The sequence below is a fragment of the Sylvia atricapilla genome, chromosome 25 (assembly GCF_009819655.1).
Source record: "Sylvia atricapilla isolate bSylAtr1 chromosome 25, bSylAtr1.pri, whole genome shotgun sequence".
NCBI classification, from domain to species: Eukaryota; Metazoa; Chordata; class Aves; order Passeriformes; family Sylviidae; genus Sylvia; species Sylvia atricapilla.
In genome coordinates, this window is record NC_089164.1 from 3473701 (window position 1) to 3495072 (window position 21372).

The 21372-nt window shown below is 57.7% G+C and overlaps 1 protein-coding gene across 2 annotated transcripts in view; it reads left to right on the forward strand.

The window, feature by feature from the left end:
- SCUBE3 (signal peptide, CUB domain and EGF like domain containing 3) overlaps positions 1-21372 on the forward strand; it is a 31248-nt gene that overhangs the window by 8468 nt on the left and 1408 nt on the right. Inside the window, exons 2-21 of one of the 2 annotated variants that reach the window (XM_066335833.1) lie at positions 1035-1157; positions 2119-2244; positions 5043-5177; positions 6128-6253; positions 7171-7287; positions 13300-13416; positions 14953-15075; positions 16194-16310; positions 17335-17505; positions 17700-17783; positions 18056-18148; positions 18233-18343; positions 18424-18585; positions 18825-19028; positions 19109-19270; positions 19547-19714; positions 19803-19964; positions 20232-20429; positions 20851-21003; positions 21184-21263. In XM_066335833.1, the coding sequence (XP_066191930.1) occupies positions 1035-1157; positions 2119-2244; positions 5043-5177; positions 6128-6253; positions 7171-7287; positions 13300-13416; positions 14953-15075; positions 16194-16310; positions 17335-17505; positions 17700-17783; positions 18056-18148; positions 18233-18343; positions 18424-18585; positions 18825-19028; positions 19109-19270; positions 19547-19714; positions 19803-19964; positions 20232-20429; positions 20851-21003; positions 21184-21263 (2732 nt within the window). The remainder of the gene's footprint in view (positions 1-1034; positions 1158-2118; positions 2245-5042; positions 5178-6127; positions 6254-7170; positions 7288-13299; positions 13417-14952; positions 15076-16193; positions 16311-17334; positions 17506-17699; positions 17784-18055; positions 18149-18232; positions 18344-18423; positions 18586-18824; positions 19029-19108; positions 19271-19546; positions 19715-19802; positions 19965-20231; positions 20430-20850; positions 21004-21183; positions 21264-21372) is intronic. The other variant, XM_066335834.1, reaches the window with a different exon arrangement.

Consider the following 21372-nt stretch of genomic DNA (forward strand, 5'->3'; position numbering starts at 1 on the left):
CGCTCCTCCTGAGGGGGTACAGGGAAACTGGAAGGACTCTCAGGTTCCCCTTCCCCAGTAAGAAGCTTTCTGTGTCTGTGCGAGGAGGTGGAGACAAATCCCTCCAGGAGCAGCGCTGGTGCTCCCCACGTGGAGCAGGAGCCTGGGCTGCTCTGGGAGCCCTGCCCACACCTGAGGGGCTGTAGGTAATGCTCAGCCCCTACCTCCCCTTCAGCAGCCTGATCTCCAGGCGCTGGCAGTCACAGAAGGGATGTGCCCGCTTCAGGGCACTGTGTCTCCCTGGCTGCCAGAGCAAAGAAGGCAGTGAGAGCCAGCTGAACAGCCTTTTGCTCACAAACCTCCACTCCATATGCTCGAGGCTTCTCCATTTCCCAAATACCATTAAAACCTCCACTCCCACGGCCTCCTGTCACAGCAAACCCTCGGGCATTGCTGCTTGAGGCCATTACCAGCACATGGAGCTCTGGATGTGATGTCCCGGCTACCACGGCACTGCATCCCAGAGAAGGGGTTGAGGGGCAAAGGGAGATGATTGAAATTTTGTCTGAGTCCCCAAGGAAGCCTTGATGTTTTTCCCAGTTCTCGCTCCTGCTTCTCACTCCTGGCTCCCAGGTTTATTTAGTGTGGTCCCTACTAATTCGTGCACATTCCTTGGCACCTAAGAATAGAAAGCGATGACGATTATTTGGGTGCCTGGTCGGCACAGGAAACAGCTAATTGGAGACAGAGACTTTCACCTCTCCTGGGCTGGCTCCAGCCTGGACTAGGAGTGCTGGAGCAGCATTTCCTATCATCAGACACATGAAAGGGCCAGAGAGTCTCAGGGTGATGTGTTCAAAGAGGGGACACAGGTTATGCTGTTTTGGAGTGGACCCAGTGATTTACCATGTCCAGAGCCCACCATCAGCTGTGTCAGGGCTGGTTGAGGAGCCAGAGGCTGCTGTGATCCATCACCTGGGCTGGTGGCTCCCATGGGGACAGGGGGTAGAAGTCCTAGGCTCTCCCCTCTGCTCCCCTCACCTGTCCTCTTACAGATGTTGACGAGTGTGTGGAGGGCACCGACAACTGCCACATCGATGCCATCTGCCAGAACACCCCCAAGTCCTACAAGTGCATCTGCAAGTCTGGCTACACCGGGGATGGGAAGCACTGCAAAGGTAGGGACATGCCACTGGCAGAGCCAGAGCCCTGCTTATGAGTGACAGTCTCACCAGGTCAGAGGCCGGCATGGTTCATCAGCACTGGCCCATGCAAAAAGGCCACTTGTTCTACCCAGCCCGTTGTAAACCTTTTATTCCCCTTTTCTTCCCCAAACTCCTCGCCTGTTGACAGTGCATGGGGACAGAGAGGACTCTGACTGTCCTTGCTGGGGATGGTGGCAGCCATTGTCCTGGCATGGTTGGGGCTGCCCATGAAGGGTCACTTGGGGCTTGTTTTAAACAAAGCTGGGCTTATTTTCCTGCAGGATTTTCTGACCCTGAGACTGCAGAATGGTGTTAGCAGCTAAAACATAAGAAACTTAAAAATAAGATATAGAAATAGACATATAGAGGATGTGACTATCAATATAGATGTAGATATAGGTGCAAATGTAGGTATTGATATAGATATAGGCATTTATCTGTCTATAAATACAACTGAGGGGAGAATGGAAAGCAAATGGGCTTGTTAGAGCAGCAGAAGGAAAGCAGGACTGGGGCAGGGGAAAAATCCTCAGCTCTGCTCGAAGCAGGTTCAGGGTCAGGATGGGCCGAGTACAAATAGCCGAGGGATTAAAGCGCTCCAGGCACTGCAGGGCTTTGCCATGGAGACGGCTGCTCTGCCAGCACCCTGGGAAATCCCTAGAGGTTCCCAGAACTCTGCACCAAGCTAAAGCTGTAAAACACTGGGTCAGCTGGGGGTCCAGCTCCCAGGCTGGGAAGAATGGGGATGTTTTTGTAGGGTCTGGAGGGGTGCTGCAAGTGATAATGGAGCTGACGACCTGCTGGAATAGGCAGAGCAGAAGACCTCAGGGTCCATTAACAGCTGGGTGGCAAAGACACTGAAGATGGGGAGCAGCACCCATGGCAGGCAGCAGCCAGGGCAGCCCTGCAGCTCTCCCACCCTTCTTCTCCCCAGATGTTGACGAGTGTGAGCGGGAAGACAACGCGGGCTGCGTGCACGAGTGTGTGAACATCCCCGGCAACTACCGCTGCACCTGCTACGACGGCTTCCGCCTGGCCCACGACGGCCACAACTGCTTAGGTGAGGGATGTCAGCACTTTGCAGTTCCTCAACTGCTCCAGCACTTTAGGATCAACCTGCTGGCGTTCTTTGCTGTGCTCTCCCCAGGACCCAACACCCGCAGAGCTGCTGTAGAGCCGTGGAACTGCGCTGGCACTCTCAGGGCACTAAGCCAGCTGCAGGCATGTCCTGTGCTGGAATGGCCGGCTGGGGACAGGATTGCTGCCCATTTGCATGGGGGCGGTGCCAAGGGAGGATGCTCCCTGCTGGGAGACAAACCCACTCTGGGTGGATCTGTAGGTTGGGAGGGTTGGAGTGAGGCAAAACTGGAAGAGTTGGGTTTGGAGTTGCTGGGGGTGAGGCACAGGCTCCTCACAGCCGCATCCTGCTGCGGCAAGCGGCCGGGCCAGCAGCTCTGTGCTGCCGCCGAGGGCAGGACCAGCTCACCCGGGCCCTGCCGCTCGCTCCGCTCGTGCTTGAGGTCAGCCCTGCACCTGCCAAAATAGATGAGTTAATAGCGAATATGGTGGGGATGGGAACCAGCGAAGGGATTTGGATAAATAATCCCCGGGCCAAGACAAACCCGGCATCTGCCTACGGAGCGGCCGTGCATCCTCCCTGCCACTTCCCACCGCCCCAAACTCCATCCGGCCGCGGCGGAGCCAAAGCTCCCGCCAGAGCCCCGGGGCCCATCGAGCTGCCCGCGCCCGTCACCCGCTTCCTCCCGCGGCATCCGCGGTGGGAGCCCCGGGGCACAGAGCCGCCCGCCTCCCCTCTGCCTGGAGCTCATGCTATTTTCTAATTAGTGTCTGCAGAGGGGTCATTAATGAGCTCATCACTGGGAAGAGGAGGAGGGGGAAGGGATTATGGACACATACGCTTTGCATTAACCACCATCACCGGGATCTTTGCAGCCTCCTCGGGGAGGGGGGAGATTTACACAGCTGGGAGGAGGCGCGGGCGGGCGGCTCTGCCTTCCTCTCCCGGGGGAGGATGAGCCCGAGGAGAAGAAAGGAAAGCGGGACGTCATGTGTTTACAGAGTTGGGTGGGAGGGGATGGAGAGGGCCGGGGAGCAGCCGGGCAGGCAGGCAGGGATTTGGGGGGAGCATGCTGGCTCCCACCTTGAGCCTTTCCTTAGCTCTTCCCAGCATCTCATCTCTGACCCTGACGTGCTTTGCCCAGCTTGCCTGCATCCCCTTTGAGTCAAGAGAAAGAGAAGCAGAGCAAAGCAGCGTGTTGTGCTTAGGCTTTGCCAGTGCCATGGGCAGCAGCTCAGCTGGAGAGGGGTCAGGGTATGTGTCCACCAGAGTCCACCAGCCCCTCCATTGCCCACTCTGGGCGACCTTTTGAACCAGGACAGGAATTCAAGCCCCCGTCCTGACATGGGCCCTGCTGGCTTCTGCCCATCTCTGTTGCCTTTAATAAAACAGGTATTAGAGCAGAGGAGTCTCGTTTCAGCCATCGGGTTTGAACGGCTGCCTCCTCATTTTTGAACAGAGCTGGAAGGAGAAGTTGCAAGACATTAAGCCCTTGTTCTAAGCAGGGGGATTTGAGAGTGGGGTTATTGGCATCTGCAGGACATAGCTTGGCTGGGATGAGCATTGGAGAAAGCCGTGAGCTTCCTGCCATTGCAGAGGATGTCCCTGTATGCCTGGCTGCAGCCCAGGTGTCAACCCTCACTGGCCTGTGGGTGAGAGGGTGTTTGCAACACCTCCTTTCCAAGACAGCGAGTTTGTGGGGTGCTCCTGACCATTTCCAGCTAGAGCTGCAGCCCTGCTTTGATAGTTCTGAGCATCCCCTCAGGGCTTGCCAGGGGCTGGGGCACAGTGCAAGGCACCCACACTTCTCAGGCATCCCTCTGCCTATCCACTTTTCCCAGAAGGAAGGGGTTTGGGTGCGTGCTGTGCTGTTTGGGGAGGGGGCCTGGGAGGCCCTGGCGCGTGCCGTCACCGAGCCGCTATTCCGGCGTTTCCGGTGGGCGATGCTGGTGGGGCTCAGCTTTCCCCACAGCCGCGGCTCTGCAACGCTCGAGTTCACAGGAGGTTTTCTTTGGCATGGGGCCCCTCGCTTCCCGGCCCGACACCATCACCCGGCCCCAGCACCGGGGGCAAGGGGCGGCCACGGCACAGGCTTGTCTCTGGCTGAGCCCGGTGTCCTGGTTGCTGTGGCACTTCAGGGCGCTGGTGAGTTCAGCACCGTCCCTAGAAAGCCTCTAGAGAGAGCAATGGGCAGTTCCTATCATTAAATGCAGGTTTTGCAGAGCTGGAGCAAGGGCAGCCTGGGGTGAGGGCATTGCTGCTGCCACGGGGCCACATCTCAGCCCCTTGCAGCTTTGGCTTGTTAAACCAAAACAGGTGTGAGGGCAGCCGAGCTGCAGGGCAGGGGATGCGAGTCTCCTTGCAAGTAATTATCCCTGCTCTGGGCTAAGGTTTCCCAGCTCCTCCTAATGAAGTGCAGGCATCCCCAGCTGGCGACAGGCTCTGAGGGGCTGGGAGCAGGGGCCGGCTGCAGCCGGCATCCTGGATCAGCATCTTGGGTGCTTTGGGTTTCTGGGACAAGGAAAACCCCTTTCTCTGTGGTCTGGTGTTCCCCTCTGTAAAATGAGGCCATCAGCCAGGGAAGCTGTATGATCCCTGCACCACTCCTGCTGTGCTTTGCCCTCATCCCCTGCACCCTTAGGCATTCCCCTTCCTTGCAGCTGGGGGATCACAGATGTAAGGCAGAAATAGGTGACTACCCAGCAGGTCTGTCCCACCCAGTCCCCATCACCTTGGTGTGCCAAGGAGCTGTGCTCACCCCCTGCACCTTCCCTCTGCAGACCTGGACGAGTGCTCAGAGGGCAACGGCGGCTGCCAGCAGACCTGTGTCAACATGATGGGCAGCTATGAGTGCTTCTGCCGGGAGGGCTTCTTCCTCAGTGACAACCAGCACACCTGCATCCAGCGCCCTGAAGGTCAGTGCTCAGCAGTTCCATGCCCTGGGGCACCCTCTATCCCTGAATTTATCAGGCAAGTCTGTCCTCTGTCACCTCTGGCCACTCCTGCCTGGGTTTAGGTGCTGCTGCTGGGTTCTTGGTGTGGCAACTTTGAAAGTAAATCTATGGCAGGCATGTTGGAAGAGGATAAATGTCCTGCAGCGAAACCCTCACAGGTCCCTTGTCCAGGCACTGCAATGTTGAGCTGGGGACATTAATCTTATGCCGAGAGCAATTTATTGGTAAATGGAAGGACCTGGAGGTCCTCACACCACCTTAAGGGACACATCCCCCCTCTGCCAGGTCTTGCACAGCACCAAGTCCTTCCTCTCAGTATCAACTCTAAATTGTTGCCATCTGGAGAAATCTCTTAGCCAAAACAGGAGGAAATGAGAGATTTTTTGCGTCTCTGCTGATTTTTATCTCTGCTGCTTGGCAAAGCCAATTGAGTGTTTTTGCTTTCCTCCTTCCCCCTTCCCAGCTGTGTTGGTCACTCCAGCTCCCCAGGAATGTCACCCTGCCCAGGACAGCTGAGCAGCTGCGGTGGCATCTCCTGTGTCCCCATCCCTTGCGTGTCCAAGAGGGATGAGCTGGCTGCTCCTTCCTCCCGGTGCCACAGTGGGTGGTCCCTGCTGGGGACAGGGATGCAGGTGCTGGCTCTTGAGCTTGAATGGGTTTGAAGCCACTGAGAGATGTGGGAACAGGGTGTCACTGAAGGTGGGAGGGAATCAAAGGTTGAAGGCTCCCAGGTGGTTTTGTCCACCTTCCCAAGCAGCTCTGTGCCAGGAGCTGGCCAGGGTTATCCTGTCCCCACAAGGTTTCCCCTCGTTGCCATCTACCATCCCACCCCACCTCAGGCGTCCCTCTGCCACTGCTGACCAGTTGCCAGCACCTTTTGGAGCATTTCTTTGCTTCCTTTTCTCTTTTAGAAGGCATGAACTGCATGAACAAGAACCATGGCTGTGCCCACATCTGCCGGGAGACCCCCAAGGGGGGCATCGCCTGCGAGTGCCGCCCCGGCTTTGAGCTCACCAAGAACCAACGTGACTGCAAATGTAAGGAGCACTCCAGGGCTGGGGATACGGCCTCCCAGGGACCCCCTAGCCCTGTCCCCATGGTACAGACACCTCCTGCCCCTGCAGCAAAGCCCTGATCCCCTGGTAGCAGTTGGTTCATTGAGCCTGAAGCTCAGCTCTGCCTCTGTTGCCCTTACAGACAATGCTTCTGGCAGCACCCTTTACTATGGGATGTTTTGCCCTTACATGACCAGATTGAAATGGCAGTTCAAGGGGGTCCCAGAGGCTCAGCATCCCCTGTTCTTGTCCTAGTGTTTCACTTTCCAAAGGGGAGGTGAACAAGGAGAGTGCAATTGGCATGTGAGGAGCGCAGGAATCCTCTCCCTGGGGGTTGTGGTGCTCTCAGCCTGTCTGATCTCCTGCCAGCATCCCACTGGCAGTGCCAGGGTTATTAAATAGATATGTGTGTGTTTATGCAATTATTTTTATTTTGTTTCTCATTTGCTGTGTGCAGCAAATGTGTAAAATTGCTGATGAAATGAAGGTTTAATCCTAAACTAAATGAACAGCACACCTTGCCCCCTGGGCAGGGTGGGCAGGGATTCCCAAAAGCTCCTGTGTCATTCCAGAGCTCAGGAAGGTTTCACCCTTTCCCTGTAGCACTGGATTCAGGGTCACAATCAACCAGCCCACCAATGCCCTTTGCTTGGACTCCACTGGTGGCATTTAACAGATATGTAGAGGGAAGACATAAGAAACCACATAACAGCCTGCATCTGCTGAGATCCCACAGGGAAAGTGAAGGGATTAAGTAACTATCTGGGAGGGAGGAAGGAAGAGAAGGAATTCTCTGAGGGTATGGACAAGGTGTTTCCAAGCTTTATGTGCTACATGTGGATGCTGGGCAGGGAAGGAAGAGCTGGGGCCATGGTGACACTGGTGCTTTGCTCCCACAGTGACCTGCAATTACGGGAACGGGGGCTGCCAGCACACCTGTGATGACACCGACCAGGGGCCCAAGTGTGGCTGCCACGTCAAATTCCTGCTGCACTCGGACGGGGTGACGTGCATAGGTAGGTCAGCACATCGCCCACACGTGGGTTGGGGTGTGGGATGGCTCCTCTTCCTCCCTGGGTGATTTGTCCTTGGCCTGGTGAAGGGTTTTTCCCAAGCCTTGGGCATGCAGCAATTTCCTTTTGCTGAGACCTGGGAAGCTCAGCACGAGTGCGAGGGATGCTGCAGTACCTGGGGCTGCAGGGATGTGTCTCTGCACAGCCACAGGGAGCTGAGCTGGTCTTGGTGGTGATCGAGGGGACACCTGGGGACAGGTTCCTGTGCTGGGGTGCAGGCAGGAGTCCCTGCCTGCTTCTGTGCTGCTGAAGAGAGAGCTGTGTGGATGTCCCCACACTGGGAATTGTTACTGTCGCTGTCACTGGCAGCTTTTGAGGAGGGATGTGGAGGGGGCAGGTTTGCCCACAGCAATCTGTTCCAACTTGGTATTGTGGGGCCTTGGCTCAGGAACAATTGTCTTCCAAAAAAAAAACAAACCACAAAACCAAAACCCCAACAACCTGACAACTCAACCACCCCCAGAATTGTCCTTTTCCTGTGTGTGTTTTCAAATTGTAAAACATCAAGCAGAGATAGAAGTTTTACTGGTTTCATATGCTTGTGCTGTTTAACAGCTGCTTTGATTTAAAAAATGTTATATTTGGGGAGTGATTAAGTCCACAATTGCTTGAGACATTTGAGTTCTTATTGCAAAATGAAAAAGGAACTGAAAGCAAGAGAGGTTTTGGCTCCCCATGTCCCTGCTGTGCCTGAACAGAAAACCCTCCATGCTTTCCACAGACGGCTCCGTCCTCAGGGCAGAGGATCCCCTCTGAGCCCCTGGCTGCTCCCTGCCAGCTTGAGGGGCATTTGGGGCTGAGCCCCCAGCAAAGCCCTCCTGCCTGTCAGCTCACTGCTGCCTTAATGCCACTGCTGTCCCCCAGCCTGCTCCCAGGATGGATCCCAATCCCTCCTGGCTGCTGGCAGGCACTCGCAGTCCCTGGTCCCCGCCGTCCTCCTGTTTGTTTCCACAGCCACTGCGTCCTGCCCACTCTCTGAGGAGCCTCCCAGGGGGTGGCCTGGGTGGGGAGCTCTCCTCCAACAGGGAGCTCAGCACTCCAGGTGTGTTGGCTGGTGGGTTCCACCTGGATGAAGGGCCCTGTGTGCGGCGTCTGATTTGGGCAGGTTTGGGACCAAGGATGCCCCTGACCCGTTGGGTGTGGGGGATGAGAGAGCAGCTCTCCAAAGCATCTTGTGATTTGGGGGTTGCTTCAGAACAGTCTGTTTGCTGTGGGGGGTGGTCTCTGCACTCAGACCCTGGGTACCAAAGGTGTGAGGGTGGGATTTGGGGCTTTCGATAATCACTCATTCTTTTGTCCTTGGCCAAAGTCTCCCTCTTTGTCCTCACACCCTTCATTGTACCTGCTGAGGAGGCAACTCCCACCAGAGCCAGCCCATCCCTGTGAGCTCTCCCCTTGTCCGCCTTTCCAGGGAAAATCAAACACTGCACTAGAGGATTTTAGGAGCAGCACCAGCCCAAAACCCACCACTACACCACTCCTGTCTCATCCCTTTGGGCTCTGCAATCCCCTCTCGCAGGAAGGGGCCTGCCCAGCTCCTGCTTTCCCTGGGGGATTCCCCAGCCCCAGCCCCACCGTGGGAACACCAAGGGGTTGTGCTCCAGCCCCTGGGAGCCAGCAGCCGCCCCGTGGGGATGCCCGGCCGGCAGATTTACAGCCGAGGTACCTGCTCGGATATTTATAACCACCCTTTCTTGTTTTATGGCTGGGACACAGCAAAACAGCCCTCCCCCCATCCACACTGCCCCCTTCACCGCCCCTTCCCCATTTCCTCCAAAATATTTCATCATTTCAAGGGGAATAAAGTTTCCAGTGAGGGGAAACGCAAAGTCGTTCCCCGGGCCATGGGCTTTGAAATTGTACGCGGTGTGTTTGATGGGCTGCCGGGACAGGCCCCTGGTCCAGGTTCCCTTCAGATCACACCACGCGGCAGGAAGCACGATCAGCCCCTCTGAGTGACAGTTTCATTAGGCCACGGCCGGTGTTTTTCATTTTTCCGCTTTTTATTGCTGCTTTTAAAAATGCAGATAATGAGGAACATGCCTCTAAGCACAGGGGCCATCACTAATGGCTCCCAACATGTCTGCAGGCACGAGGGGGAGGGGGACATGGGAGAGGAGGCCGATGACCTTATATATTTATATTTATGGTCCAAAAGCAACCTTAAAAAAAAAAAGGAATTAAAAAATCACATAAAACAGCCCTCCAGCAGCCAAGGGTGCTGTGTCTATGGGGAGATGCAAGAATGGCTGTCACAGTTGATGCAGATTTTGGCTTTCCTGGAAGATTTACCAGCCAGAGCATCATTGTAGCTCCCTCCCACCTATATTTGGGGTGCAGCAGGGCTATTGCTGGCCCCCCACTTGTGGCGAGTGCTGGTGAAGCAGGAGTGGGTGGACGGGGAAGAAATATGATTAGATGGAGAAGGAAACTAAACCCAGCTCAAGTTTTATGGCTGATTTCCTGACCCACGCCTGGGCAGTTTGCGGAGGCACGGCTGATGCTCCCCAGCTTTGTGGAGCTGGTGGTGCTGGGAGCTCTGCACCCACAGCTGGGGTGCACTGACCCATGGCTGAGCAGCCCAAGCACACCCAGGATTTGGGCTCACTGCTGGCTTGGCTGCTAAATCCAAGGGGTGCAAGTGCCACAGGCGGGATGTGGTTGCCTTCCCAAAGGCCATGGCTGCACAGTGTCCATGAGGCTCCGCTTGGGGATCACCACCTGCCCTGGCACGTGCTGGTTTTGTTCCCAACGAGGTCGAGGACCTGGTTCCCCAGACTAACAGGCTGCACTAATGCTCCTCATAACACGCTTCTCCTGCTTGCATGGGGCTCCAACCAGCCCAGCACAGCTGGAGGGGGTTTGGAGAGGCTGAGGGACATGGAATGCTTGGGAGGTGGGAGAGAAAAAGCCCAAAGGGACAGTTTCCACCAGACTGGAAAGGCAGCAGAGTTGAACCCGTTGATGTGTGACACCAGTCAAGTTCCCTGCTGGACACTGTTTCTAAATCACTTTTTATAATGTTAAACAGGGAGAGACACTTCCAGCAACACGTTATCCTTGAGACGTTTCTAATGGTAAATATTTTTGTTCTCTCTATCTCTCCGAAGGGGTCTAACCGTAGATGGTCTCTCCTCTGGAGACCATACCGGGGCTCGGGGGCTGAGCTGCTGCGCTAACCGCATGTCTCACTAACCCTGCCCCACTGCTGCTTCCAAACCCCGCCAAGCCAGCCCGGGGCTGGGCTGGGGGACAGCAGGGAACCCTCCCCCTGCTGTGCTTGCATGACATGGGGGCTCTCACGCTGCTTTGGTGGATCCAGCCCGGCATCAGGGGTGACAATCTGCTTTCCAGTGGCTGTGGCAGTGGTTACCCCCACACCCAGGAGGAGCTCACAGTGGGCTGCCAGCAACTGTGTGGTGGGGAGGGGGATGCTTGTGCCCATCTCTGTGCTATGCACTCCCGGTGACCCCTTCCTAGAGCCCACCTGCTTGAGGATGGTCCCCTCTGGGACCTTCAGGGTGTCCCAGGTTTGGCCTCGCCATGCACAGTGGCTCTCAGCCCAGAGCTGCAGCAATGGCCCTTTACAGGGCAGGGCACCTCCCCAGGGATTTCTTTGCATCCCCGTGGGGTCTCCAAGCCCTTCACAAAGGTAAGGTGATGCTTCTGCTCTGTCACCAAGGAAACTGAGGCAGAAGGTGCAGCAACTTGTTTGTGGTGGGGAATCTTGTTCCTGGACGTGCTGGGCACAGGCAAACTCCTGGCACATCTAGGAGCTGTGGGACCTCAGCTCACCAGCATAGGGAGCACAGACTGCAGCTCTTGGGGGGCTCTGCAGGGCCTTTCACACAGGGGTGGGAGAAGGGGGGAACCCCAGATCTGTGCCATCACCACTCTCCAGCCAGCCCAGCTGTAATCCCTTCGATTACCGTGGAATTATCCTCTCTGGCTCTTGGGATCACACCCTGCTGAGATGGTCACTTCTCAGAAGGTGAAGGTGAGGCCAGAGTGACTGCAGTGAGGGTGCTGAGCAGGGCGAGGAGTGCCTTGGGCACAGCAGCTGGGCAGTGAGACCAGAGCTGGGATGGAGGAGGGTGGAAAAGAGTCTGAGTGTGCGTGTGTGTGTGTGTGAAGCTTTGTCCTCTCCCTGCCTGAGCGATGGAGGCCTCACCAAAGCCCTGTGTGGCTGGTGAGTCACGCCAGGCTGAGAGCAGCCCCCGGCTGCCAGCTCCGCCGAACAATTGCTGCTCCCCGGGGCCGTTCCGGAGCCCAGCCCCGTGCCGCCAACCTCCTCTGCCTCACAGGTACCCCAGCAGCCCCCTCCAGGCTTCCTGCAAACCCAGGGCAGGGTCCCCACCTTCACAGAGGGGTTTGCAGTAGTGCTCTGGCTGTGCCAACCAAGCTCATACCCAGTGCCCACCCTGGGCAGCTGCCCTGGGATGGTGGTTGGGACTGGCTTTAATCTCAGGTGAAATTCCCAAATGTGCAAAGGGGCCGGGAGAGGTGCTGCAGTGCTGGAGGAGGCTGTGGGCATGGTGACAATATGCCCAGGGCACCACATCCTCTGGAGATCTCCATCCTCCCTGCTGCAGCTGCTTCTCCAGCTTGATCCCGCTGGCAGCAGCACCTGAACCAAGCCAATGGTCTCATCTCCGTGGTGACCCGGTTAAATCAATCCTCCCCAGGCTGCTTCTGCATCAGCTGCTGAAACAAAGGCTGGCCTTAAACAAATGATTCACTGGGCTTTCAGAAAGTTTCCCTTCCCTTGGCTGCCCTGTCCCTCGCCCCGGCGCCGCGGGAGGGGGATGCCCTGGCACGGCTGGGCCACGTGAAGCGCGAGGACCTGGCTGGAGGAATAATATCTGTAGAAATCCTTCCCCTGCCGTTAGGTTTTGTAATTGTGCAGGCGATTAATTTCATAAAATGGTCCCTTTTGTTCTCTTATTATGGGACATCATAAAAATAGCAGTGGCAAGACGAGCACAGAGCGATCCCAGCTCGCGAGCCCCGCGGCAAATGGTTGGATGGTTCAGTCATTCCTACCCCATGCTGCGCTTGCAAAGAGCAGGAGAACCTGGGATTTGCTCTTTCCAAGGAATTTCTTCAAGGCATTTTCATCTTGGGTTCCTTGAAGCCCAAATGCCTCATTTATCCAAGCAACCAGCCTTCTGAAAGGAATATTTTATTATCCTTTGTGAACAACTTAATGCACTTCAAACCATTGTTCTGGTGGTTAGGGTTGAAATTGAGGATTGATCTCACAGGGAAGCTGTCAAGCTGAAAATGCTTCATTTAAATTAGTGTCCCTTCTAGTCCTACCAGCAACAGCTGACTTTGATAATACTGAAATAATTAGCTTTTTTTTTTTTTTTTCAATTGGATTTTTTTTCCACTGATGCTGCCTGCCTCTGAGTGTGTGTTTTAATTATATGATGTGTCTCCCAAATTAGTCTGAGACACTGGAGCAGCCACTGTGCCTGAGCAGTGGGTGACGGTCAGGGACAGATGGCACAGGGTCACCTGTGGCTTTGTGGCTCGGTAGCTTGGTAGCAGCAAGGGGGACAGACCTCCCCTGCCACCCCACTGGGGGACTGGGGCTGTGCACCCACATCCCTGGGAGCTGCAGCCTGGCAGAACCTGTGTCTGGCTGCTTTTGCACAAGTGCTATGGCTTTGTCCCTGGGAAATTGAATTCCTCCTCTTCGGAGCTGCCAAAGGTGGCCTCCATGAGGCCATTTGTGGGGGACACCAGTCCCCATGTGTTCATTGTTTCACAGCTCTGTGGCCTCCTTGCCGTTGTGTGAGAGCCAAGGGCGGGTTCCATGGGCTCTGCAGGGAGGTTTGTACCCGCTGCCACTCCCAGGCTGTGGCATGGGGGACATCTGGGTGGCGTGACTCCCTCAGCCTTTTGAACACAGGTCCCTCACCCCAGCCTTTCTCTCCCCTTCCCATGCAGAGACGTGTGCTGTGAACAACGGGGGCTGTGACAGCAAGTGTCACGACGCGGCCACCGGCGTCCACTGCAGCTGCCCCATGGGCTTCATGCTCCAGCCTGACAGGAAGACGTGCAAAGGTAGGAGGGTGTGGGTGGGGCTGGGGTGCTCACTGCTCACCCCTGGGTGCCTCAGACCCCTGTTGTGTCCTCCATGCCTTTAGAAAAGGCTCAGATTTAGCTCAGCTCGACATTGCCCTCAGTGCTCACTGGCTTGGTGTTTGCATCAGTGGGGTTGGGTCAGGAATCACCTCCCTGCAGGGGTCTGGGATGCCTTGCTGCAGGCACCATGCTTGGCCCCATGCCCCTGGGAAGTCCATGGAGAGGAGGAAAAAGGGGTTAGGTCAAGTTGGAGGCAGTGGCACAGCCCTTGTGGGGCTAGTGGTCCCCATCTCTCTCTACCCCACTGCCTCAGCTGCCCCAGGGGAAGGGCTGGATGTGCAGGGAACCCACACCTGCTCTGGGAGTGTGAGATGCACAGGTCCCCCTGGGGACACTGCCCAGGCAGGTCTGAGCACCACATCCCACACGGGGGAGAACCCATGGGGTTGAGAACACTCCAAGGTGCTGCACGTCCCACCAACATCCCCAACCACCAGTCCCTGCCTGGCAGGAGAGTAGAGGCTGTTTTCCCTGCACCCCAAACTTGCCCCCCTCAGGGCTGGCCAGTGCCTGTGCTATGTCTTTTGGCAGCTCTCAGAACCTGACCCCAGCTGAAAGGAAAGCCTGTCCTGCTGCTGGCTGCCTGTCTACCTGTTGACTGCTTCCAGAACCCCCTGCCCCTGGTATTTTATCAGAGCATCCAGCCCTCTCCAATCCTGCAGTTTCCAGCGACGTGCAATAACCCAGAGCCACGTCCCCTGTGTCTGGGGTTTTATTATGGCTGCAGGCAGGTTTACAGCTCGCTCCCTCACAGTCATAAAAAGAAAACCTCAGCCCCAGCAAGGCAGAGCTGCTGCCCCAGCACTGGGGGATGGAGAGACAGGCCGCTGCCTCCTCCTGGTCTCCTTCCATTTCACAGGTTGTTTCCTAACAGTAAATTTTTGTGATTAGTGGAAAAACAAGAAAAACATCCCACATCCCAGCCTCTTTCCAGGTTGTTTGGGTTCTTTGCAGTTACTGTGCATCATCCTTTTTAACTTTGTTAATGGCAGGAAGGAGATGGCAAGCAGAGAAACAAGGGCTGAAAAGCAGTTATTTTGTTGTTGAAGGAGGGAGTTCCCCTCTGGTTTTCTCTCTTCCCGCTGCTCCTGGTCCCCTAAAGCTGTCCCCAGCCTGAACCTGTGGCTCTGCAAACTCTGGTCTGTGGTCTCACTCAGCTGAGAGTCTCTTTTGGGGCTCCTGGCTCTACTCTGGGAGATGCTGAGACCTGCAGAAATTAATCAACTTTGCACCACTTCCAAGGAGAGCTGAGCCCCAGAGCCCTGACCTGGCCCAGTGTCACACGTTGGCTCCTCAGATGCACACAGAGAAAACCAGCAGCCACGTTCCCCTGCTGACCATCAGAGCCCAAAAGGTTTCCTCCATTTGCTGGCTCATGGTGGGGACAGCACCCAGAGGGGAGCACTGGCCAAGCATCCCAGCCAGGGTGTGACAAGTGTCCCTTGTCCCCACCAGACATTGACGAGTGCCGGCTCAACAACGGCGGCTGTGACCACATCTGCAGGAACACGGTGGGCAGCTTCGAGTGCAGCTGCAAGAAGGGCTACAAGCTGCTCATAAACGAGAGGAACTGTCAAGGTAAGGGGCAGTGAGTGCCCAGGCCCCTGCCCTGCCCCTCTCTGTGCTCCCATGGCTGCTGCTGCAGAAGTGCTGCCCCGGCTGCTCATTCCTCTGGGCTTTTCTGTGTCCTGCATACATCCTTCAGGGGATTAGTGTTGGATTTGGGCTCTGGTCTGGGGCTTAGCCCTTCTGTCCCAGAGCTGGGGACTTGTGGGCTCTTGAAGAGTTAAAGCCAGCAATTAGGCAAATGCCAGGGTTCCCACTTCTTGGAGGGCAGGAATGGGGAGATGCCTCTGCTCACTCCAGAGGGAGCTGGCTGCTCCATGCTGCTTCTTCCACCTTTTTCTCCCTGTCCCAACATCTTTCTACACATCCCATGTGAAGCCAGCAGGTCACTGTGCTGCCCCCGCAGCCCATGGCCAAGGTCAGCACGGCAGGTGTGCATGAGCCTGAGTGTTCCCTCCTGAAAACACACGGCTGGGGAAGGAGGGGGCTGGCAGGCTCCGGGGCTGCCGCTGCTTTCATCTCCGTCCAGGTTCTGTGCTCTGGGAGTTTGACGTGAGTGCAGCAATTAACTTAATGAAGCAAATGGAATGATGCTCCAGCCCACCAGGTTGGGTTCACCTCCCAACCTCCCTGCCCCAGCGAGGTGCCCGCGGGGCCGAGCAGACATTGCTGGCACCGTCCCCGAGGCAGGACCTGCCAGCACAGCATTCCTGATCCCTCCCTGGCATCCTCCTGATCGTGGCATCCTCCTTATCTCTCCTTGCCCTGGATGGGCAGCAGCCGGAGGCTCTTGCAGCCCTCCCATGCCAGGGACAGGATGCTGGCGCTGTTTGGCCCGTTAGAGGTGCAGAGGGGGCTGCAGGAGCTTGTGGCAGGGGGGTGCAGGTGCAGTAGGTGAGGAGGAGCTTGGAGGGAAGGAGGGAGCACAGGGTTCTGGAGCATCCCGGTGTTGAATTCCCAGAGCAATCTGGTTCTGGACCCTTGGAGGATACCAGTGCAGGGTCCCCACAGCATCTCAGGGCAGCCCTCAGCTTGCTGGAGCAACCGGAGCAGCAAGGGGACAGTCCCTGTGCCCGGGGCGGCCCCTCTGCCGTGCCACCTCTCACCTCCTCCCCTTGCCTTTCCTCCAGACATCGATGAGTGCTCCTTTGACCGGACCTGCGACCACCTCTGCATCAACACCCCCGGCAGCTTCCAGTGCCTGTGCCACAAGGGCTACACGCTCTACGGGCTCACTCACTGCGGAGGTAGGGCCAGCCGGGTGCTGCCAGCTGTCACCCCGCCGGGGTCGGGTCAGCCCCACGGGTGCGGCTGCTGCGGGACCCTGGGGACACTGCCCACCCCCAGGGCCCTTGGGGAAGGTCGGTTCCAGGCATACCCCGGGCTGAGGCCAGGCAGGGAGGGGGCTCACAGCCAGACTCGCTGGTGTCTGCAACTTCAAACAGAGCGACAGGAACAATTTGCGACTTGTCTGCAGCGGGAGAGAGGGAGAAATCCCCGCCGTTTTTGGCAGGGAGCTGTGACGGGGTGGGAAGGGGAACATCAAAAGGTTTTGATTTAAATTTCACAAGGCAGATAGCTCCCAAGGGCGGGGGCGTGCTACGCCCGGGAAGCGGGGAGGTGGAATGAAACATGCTCTGCAGGGGCTGCCGGAGCGTGTTGTGGCAGCGGTACCGGCGGCCCGGGATGACGAGCCCGGGTGCTCCAGTGCTGCCCGGCTGGCGAGGGTCAGCGACCCTCCTCCTATTTCTGAACTACGCAGTCAGCATGAGCCAGCGCAGCCCCTGGGACTGCCTCGGGGTGGCCTTAGAGCAAAGGGATCGCTGGCTCCCAGCAATGCCCCGAGTGAGGGGGAGCTGGTTACGGAGGGCTGTGACAGGAGCAGCTCCATCCCTGACCTGGGGGATCATTTCAGGCCAGGGGGTCCCTGCTGAAGAGCAGGACCAGGGCTGCTGAGCCTTTTGAGTTCAGTTTGTAAGTGCTTCCATGTCTGCTGCTCCCCCAGCCCACGAGAGGCTAGGGCTGGGCTCAGCCTGGGCAGGCTGCACCCATCCCTGCCTAGCCCTTGGGGGCACTGGGGGTCTGGTGTCCCTTATCCCCATGGAGCTGGCACTGCTGCAGGGCGGTGACACTGCTGGAAATGCCTTGTGGTGCAGATCCCCTGCCCCAGCTGGGCTTGGGTTTATCCATCCAGAATCCTGGCCCTCAGACAATGCAGTGGTTCAGTGTCAGAGCCGAGGAGTTCCACTGACTCTTCCTTTGTCCCCATAGACATCGATGAGTGCAGCATCAACCGGGGTGGCTGCAAATTCGGCTGCATCAACACTCCTGGCAGCTACCAGTGCACCTGCCCTGCTGGCTGCAAGCTGCACTGGAACAAGAAGGACTGTGTGGGTACGTCAGGCCAGGAGCCAGCACGGCTGCTGGGGGAACTGGGGGCTTTGGGATGCCAGGCTGGGGTCCCTGTGCTATGCTCTGGCACCCTCTCCTCCTCGGTGAATCCCCCCATGAGCTGGAGGGCTCAGGGGTCCCTTGTGGGTCTCTGAGCTGTGCCAGCCCTGGGCATCTCTGATTGTCATCACCAGCTGGTGCGTGTCCCTTGGAGCTGGTGAAGTGCCTGCCAGGGTCGGTGCCACCACGGGCCACCCTCACCTGTAACAAGATGGGCAAGAAGGACAGCTGTGCCCTTTCCTGCACCTCCAAGGCCCGATTTCTGCCAGGTACTGGTGCTAGTGCCACCACCAGCATGGGCAGGGGGGGTCCCCATTTCCTGCACGGCCCAAACTGAGGGGAAAGGAGTGGCTACACAGCCAGAGTGCAATGGCTGAGCAAGGGAGGGAGGGTGTTGCTCAGGAGGCTCATTGTTGGGTGTAGATCCACAAGTCCCTGGTGCAGGATCTCCATGGCAGGGTGCTGGGCATCATCCCCCCATGGCACAGCCATGTCTGCCTGCATCACCCTGGCAGAGCCAACTCCCCTTACTCCCTCACAGAGTCTGACAGCAGCTACACGGTGAGCTGTGGGACCCCCGTCCTGCGGCAGGGTGGCCAGCACAGACCCACCAACAGCAGCCAGCAGTGCCTCGGTAAGGGGGCTCTTGGGGTGCCCACAGCTGCCACCAGCCTGGCTGGGCCATGCCAGGTTGCTGAGCACTCACCTGTTCTTTCAGAGACTGTGGCTGCACCCGTCAAGCAGAAGGCCTCCTTCAAGATCAAGGATGCCAAGTGCCACCTGCACCCGCGGACCAAGGGCAAGCAGGAGGAGGCCGGGAAGGCACAAGGTGAGGTGTGATGGTGTGGGGAGCTGGGGATGCCTGTCCCCCAGCAGGGATGGGGTGTTGACCTGTCCCTCTCTGCACAGGTGGCTCGGCACCGTGCTCTGACTGCCAGGTCACCTTCGTCAACCTCAAGTGTGACTCATCCAAGAAGGGGAAGGGGCGCCGGGCTCGCAACTCCCCCAGCAAAGAGGTGACACGCATCACGCTGGAGTTCGAGGCAGAGATCAAGCCCGAGGAGATCACAGGTGGGCACAGCACTGGCCTGACTCATCTTGGGTGCAGGATCAGGGGCATGATACCATCCCCATGCAGCAAGGAGAGATAAACCAGTCCTCATCTTGCACTGGATTAGCATGTGCTGGGTAGCACTTACAGCTGAGCGTTTGGGGGATAGTTTTAATGATTCTGGGCTTCCCTCTCCACCCCTCCCTTCTTACTGCATCCCTGTTTCCCCTGTACCCCCATCCCCCTCTGCACCGCCCAGCCAGCTGCAACCTGCACTGCCTGCGACAGAGGGTGGAGAAAAAGCTGAAGTCGGCCATCAAAGCCCTGAAGAAATCCATCAACCAGGAGCGGTTCCTGCTGCGCTTTGCGGGGATGGAGTACGAGGTGGCCCGGAAGCTGAGCGTGGCCCCGGAGCGGCAGGAGAGCTGTGGGCCAGGCCAGCAGCGCCTGGCCAGCAAGTGTGGTAAGGAGCGTGGCGGGGTGACGAGGGGACCCGGCGGTGACAGCCCCCACAGCATCACCGACGCCCCCCCCGGCTCTCAGTCAGCTGCTCGCAGGGCACCTATTACCACGGGCAGACGGAGCAGTGCGTGCCCTGCCCCCCCGGCACCTACCAGGAGAAGGAGGGGCAGCTCTCCTGTGACCTGTGTCCCCGCGGCGACACCTTCGGACCCATAGGAGCCACCAACATCACTGGCTGCACCGGTAAGGAGAGCACAGGGTGGGGCTCGAGGCACACTCGGGGGATGTCCAGGGCTGCAACCTCAACCACTAGCCAGCAGACAGGAAAGCCTTGAGCATCCTCAGGGCCCACAGAAGTTGTTGTTTGGGTGTTCGTTATTTAGAGGGGCCCTCAGGAATGGCAGCACTTGCTCTGGGTATACTGGTGCTGCTAAGGCTGAGGGGGAAGAGGATTTGGATATAGGGCAGGAGAGCCCCAGGCACTGGGATGCCAGGACTGAACAATGCCTGTGCCTGCAGGTCAGTGTCCCCCTGGCCAGCACTCTGCTGATGGCTTCAAGCCCTGCCAGCCGTGTCCCCGTGGGTCCTACCAGCCCGAGGTGGGACGGGCACTCTGCTTCCCCTGCGGCGGGGGGCTGACCACCCGCCACGAGGGAGCCCTCTCCTTCCAGGACTGCGACACCAAAGGTAGGTCAGGGCTGGTCCCCAGGAAGGGGTCACCCAGCAGGGCTGTGCCATCAGCTGACACAGCCCCCTGTGCTCCCTGACCCCCCAGTGCAGTGCTCCCCTGGGCACTACTACAACACGAGCGTCCACCGCTGCATCCGCTGCGCCGTGGGCACCTACCAGCCTGATTTCCGGCAGAACTACTGCATCTCCTGCCCTGGCAACACCACCACCGACTTCGATGGCTCCACCTCTGTGTCCCAGTGCAAAAGTAGGCGAGCTGGGGTGCAACAGAAGAAGGGGGACAGATGTGGGGGTCCTCCTTCAAAAGTATTTAAAAATCCTGTAGAGGTTGGGGTCATTTCAGTGCTTTGTGCATGTAAGGCAGGGGGTTGCCCAATGGGACACACACCTTTGTGCATGGGGGGTTCCCTAATAGGACGCTGCCCCTCTTGCCCAGTAAACCCCCAGTGGAACACTCCCTCCCAGTGCCCCCATGCTGCTGGTTCCCAGCTGAACCAGTCTCCCTGCCTTGCAGACCGGCAGTGTGGAGGGGAGCTGGGTGAGTACACGGGCTACATCGAGTCCCCCAACTACCCGGGGAATTACCCCGCCAACGTTGAGTGCACCTGGAACATCAACCCCCCGCCCAAACGCAAGATCCTCATCGTGGTGCCAGAGATCTTCCTCCCCTCCGAGGACGAGTGTGGCGACGTCTTGGTCATGCGGAAAAACTGTAGGTAACCGAGCGGGCCGCGGTGCTCAGGGGAGGAGCTGGGGAGAAAAAGGTTGGGGTTTGGCAGAGCTGCCTTGTGCAAAGGGAGAAAGGCTCATCCCCGGGCAGCAGGAGGGGAATTTTGGGAATAGGGTGGGTGGGGAGATAAGCATCACCCTGCTGGCCAGGTGTCTTGCTGGATCTCAGGGAGATGAGCATGGGCTGGGCTGCACACCTGGGCCTCAGCCTTCATTCTGGGGGTTAAAAGCCCCATTTGGTGCTTTCCAGAGCAAAGAAGGAATAACAATCCCTGGTATGTAACGTGAGGGTTAGGCTCAGCACAGCAATTCCCACCCCTGATGCAACCCTTCACCCCATAAGGCTGGGAGTAGCTCTGCTGATGGGCAACCAGCATCCTGTGTCCCCTTGCTGTTCCCTGCAGCCTCCCCATCCTCCATCACCACCTACGAGACCTGCCAGACCTACGAGAGACCCATTGCCTTCACCGCCCGCTCCCGGAAACTCTGGATCAACTTCAAAACCAGTGAAGCCAACAGTGCTCGGGGCTTCCAGATCCCCTATGTCACTTACGATGGTGAGCACGGGGCACGGGGAGATGCCACCCCAGCAGGCTGATGCTTCTTCCCTCCACAGTTTGGGACCCACGTTGCCTCCAGTTCACACCTCCTCTGTGTTTGGTGGGAGTTTGGGACTGAAGGATGGAGACCAGAGGTTTGGGGACAAGTGGCAGCTCATGCCCCGTGTTTTTTGGCAGAGGACTACGAGCAGCTGGTGGAGGACATCGTGCGGGATGGAAGGCTCTACGCCTCCGAGAATCACCAGGAGATCCTCAAGGTGAGCATGTGCCCCCAGGGCTGTGTCACCCAGGGCTGTGTCACCCAGGGCTGTGTCACCCAGGGCTGTGTTACCCAGGGCTGTGGAGGATGTAGAAGCATCTTTCCTT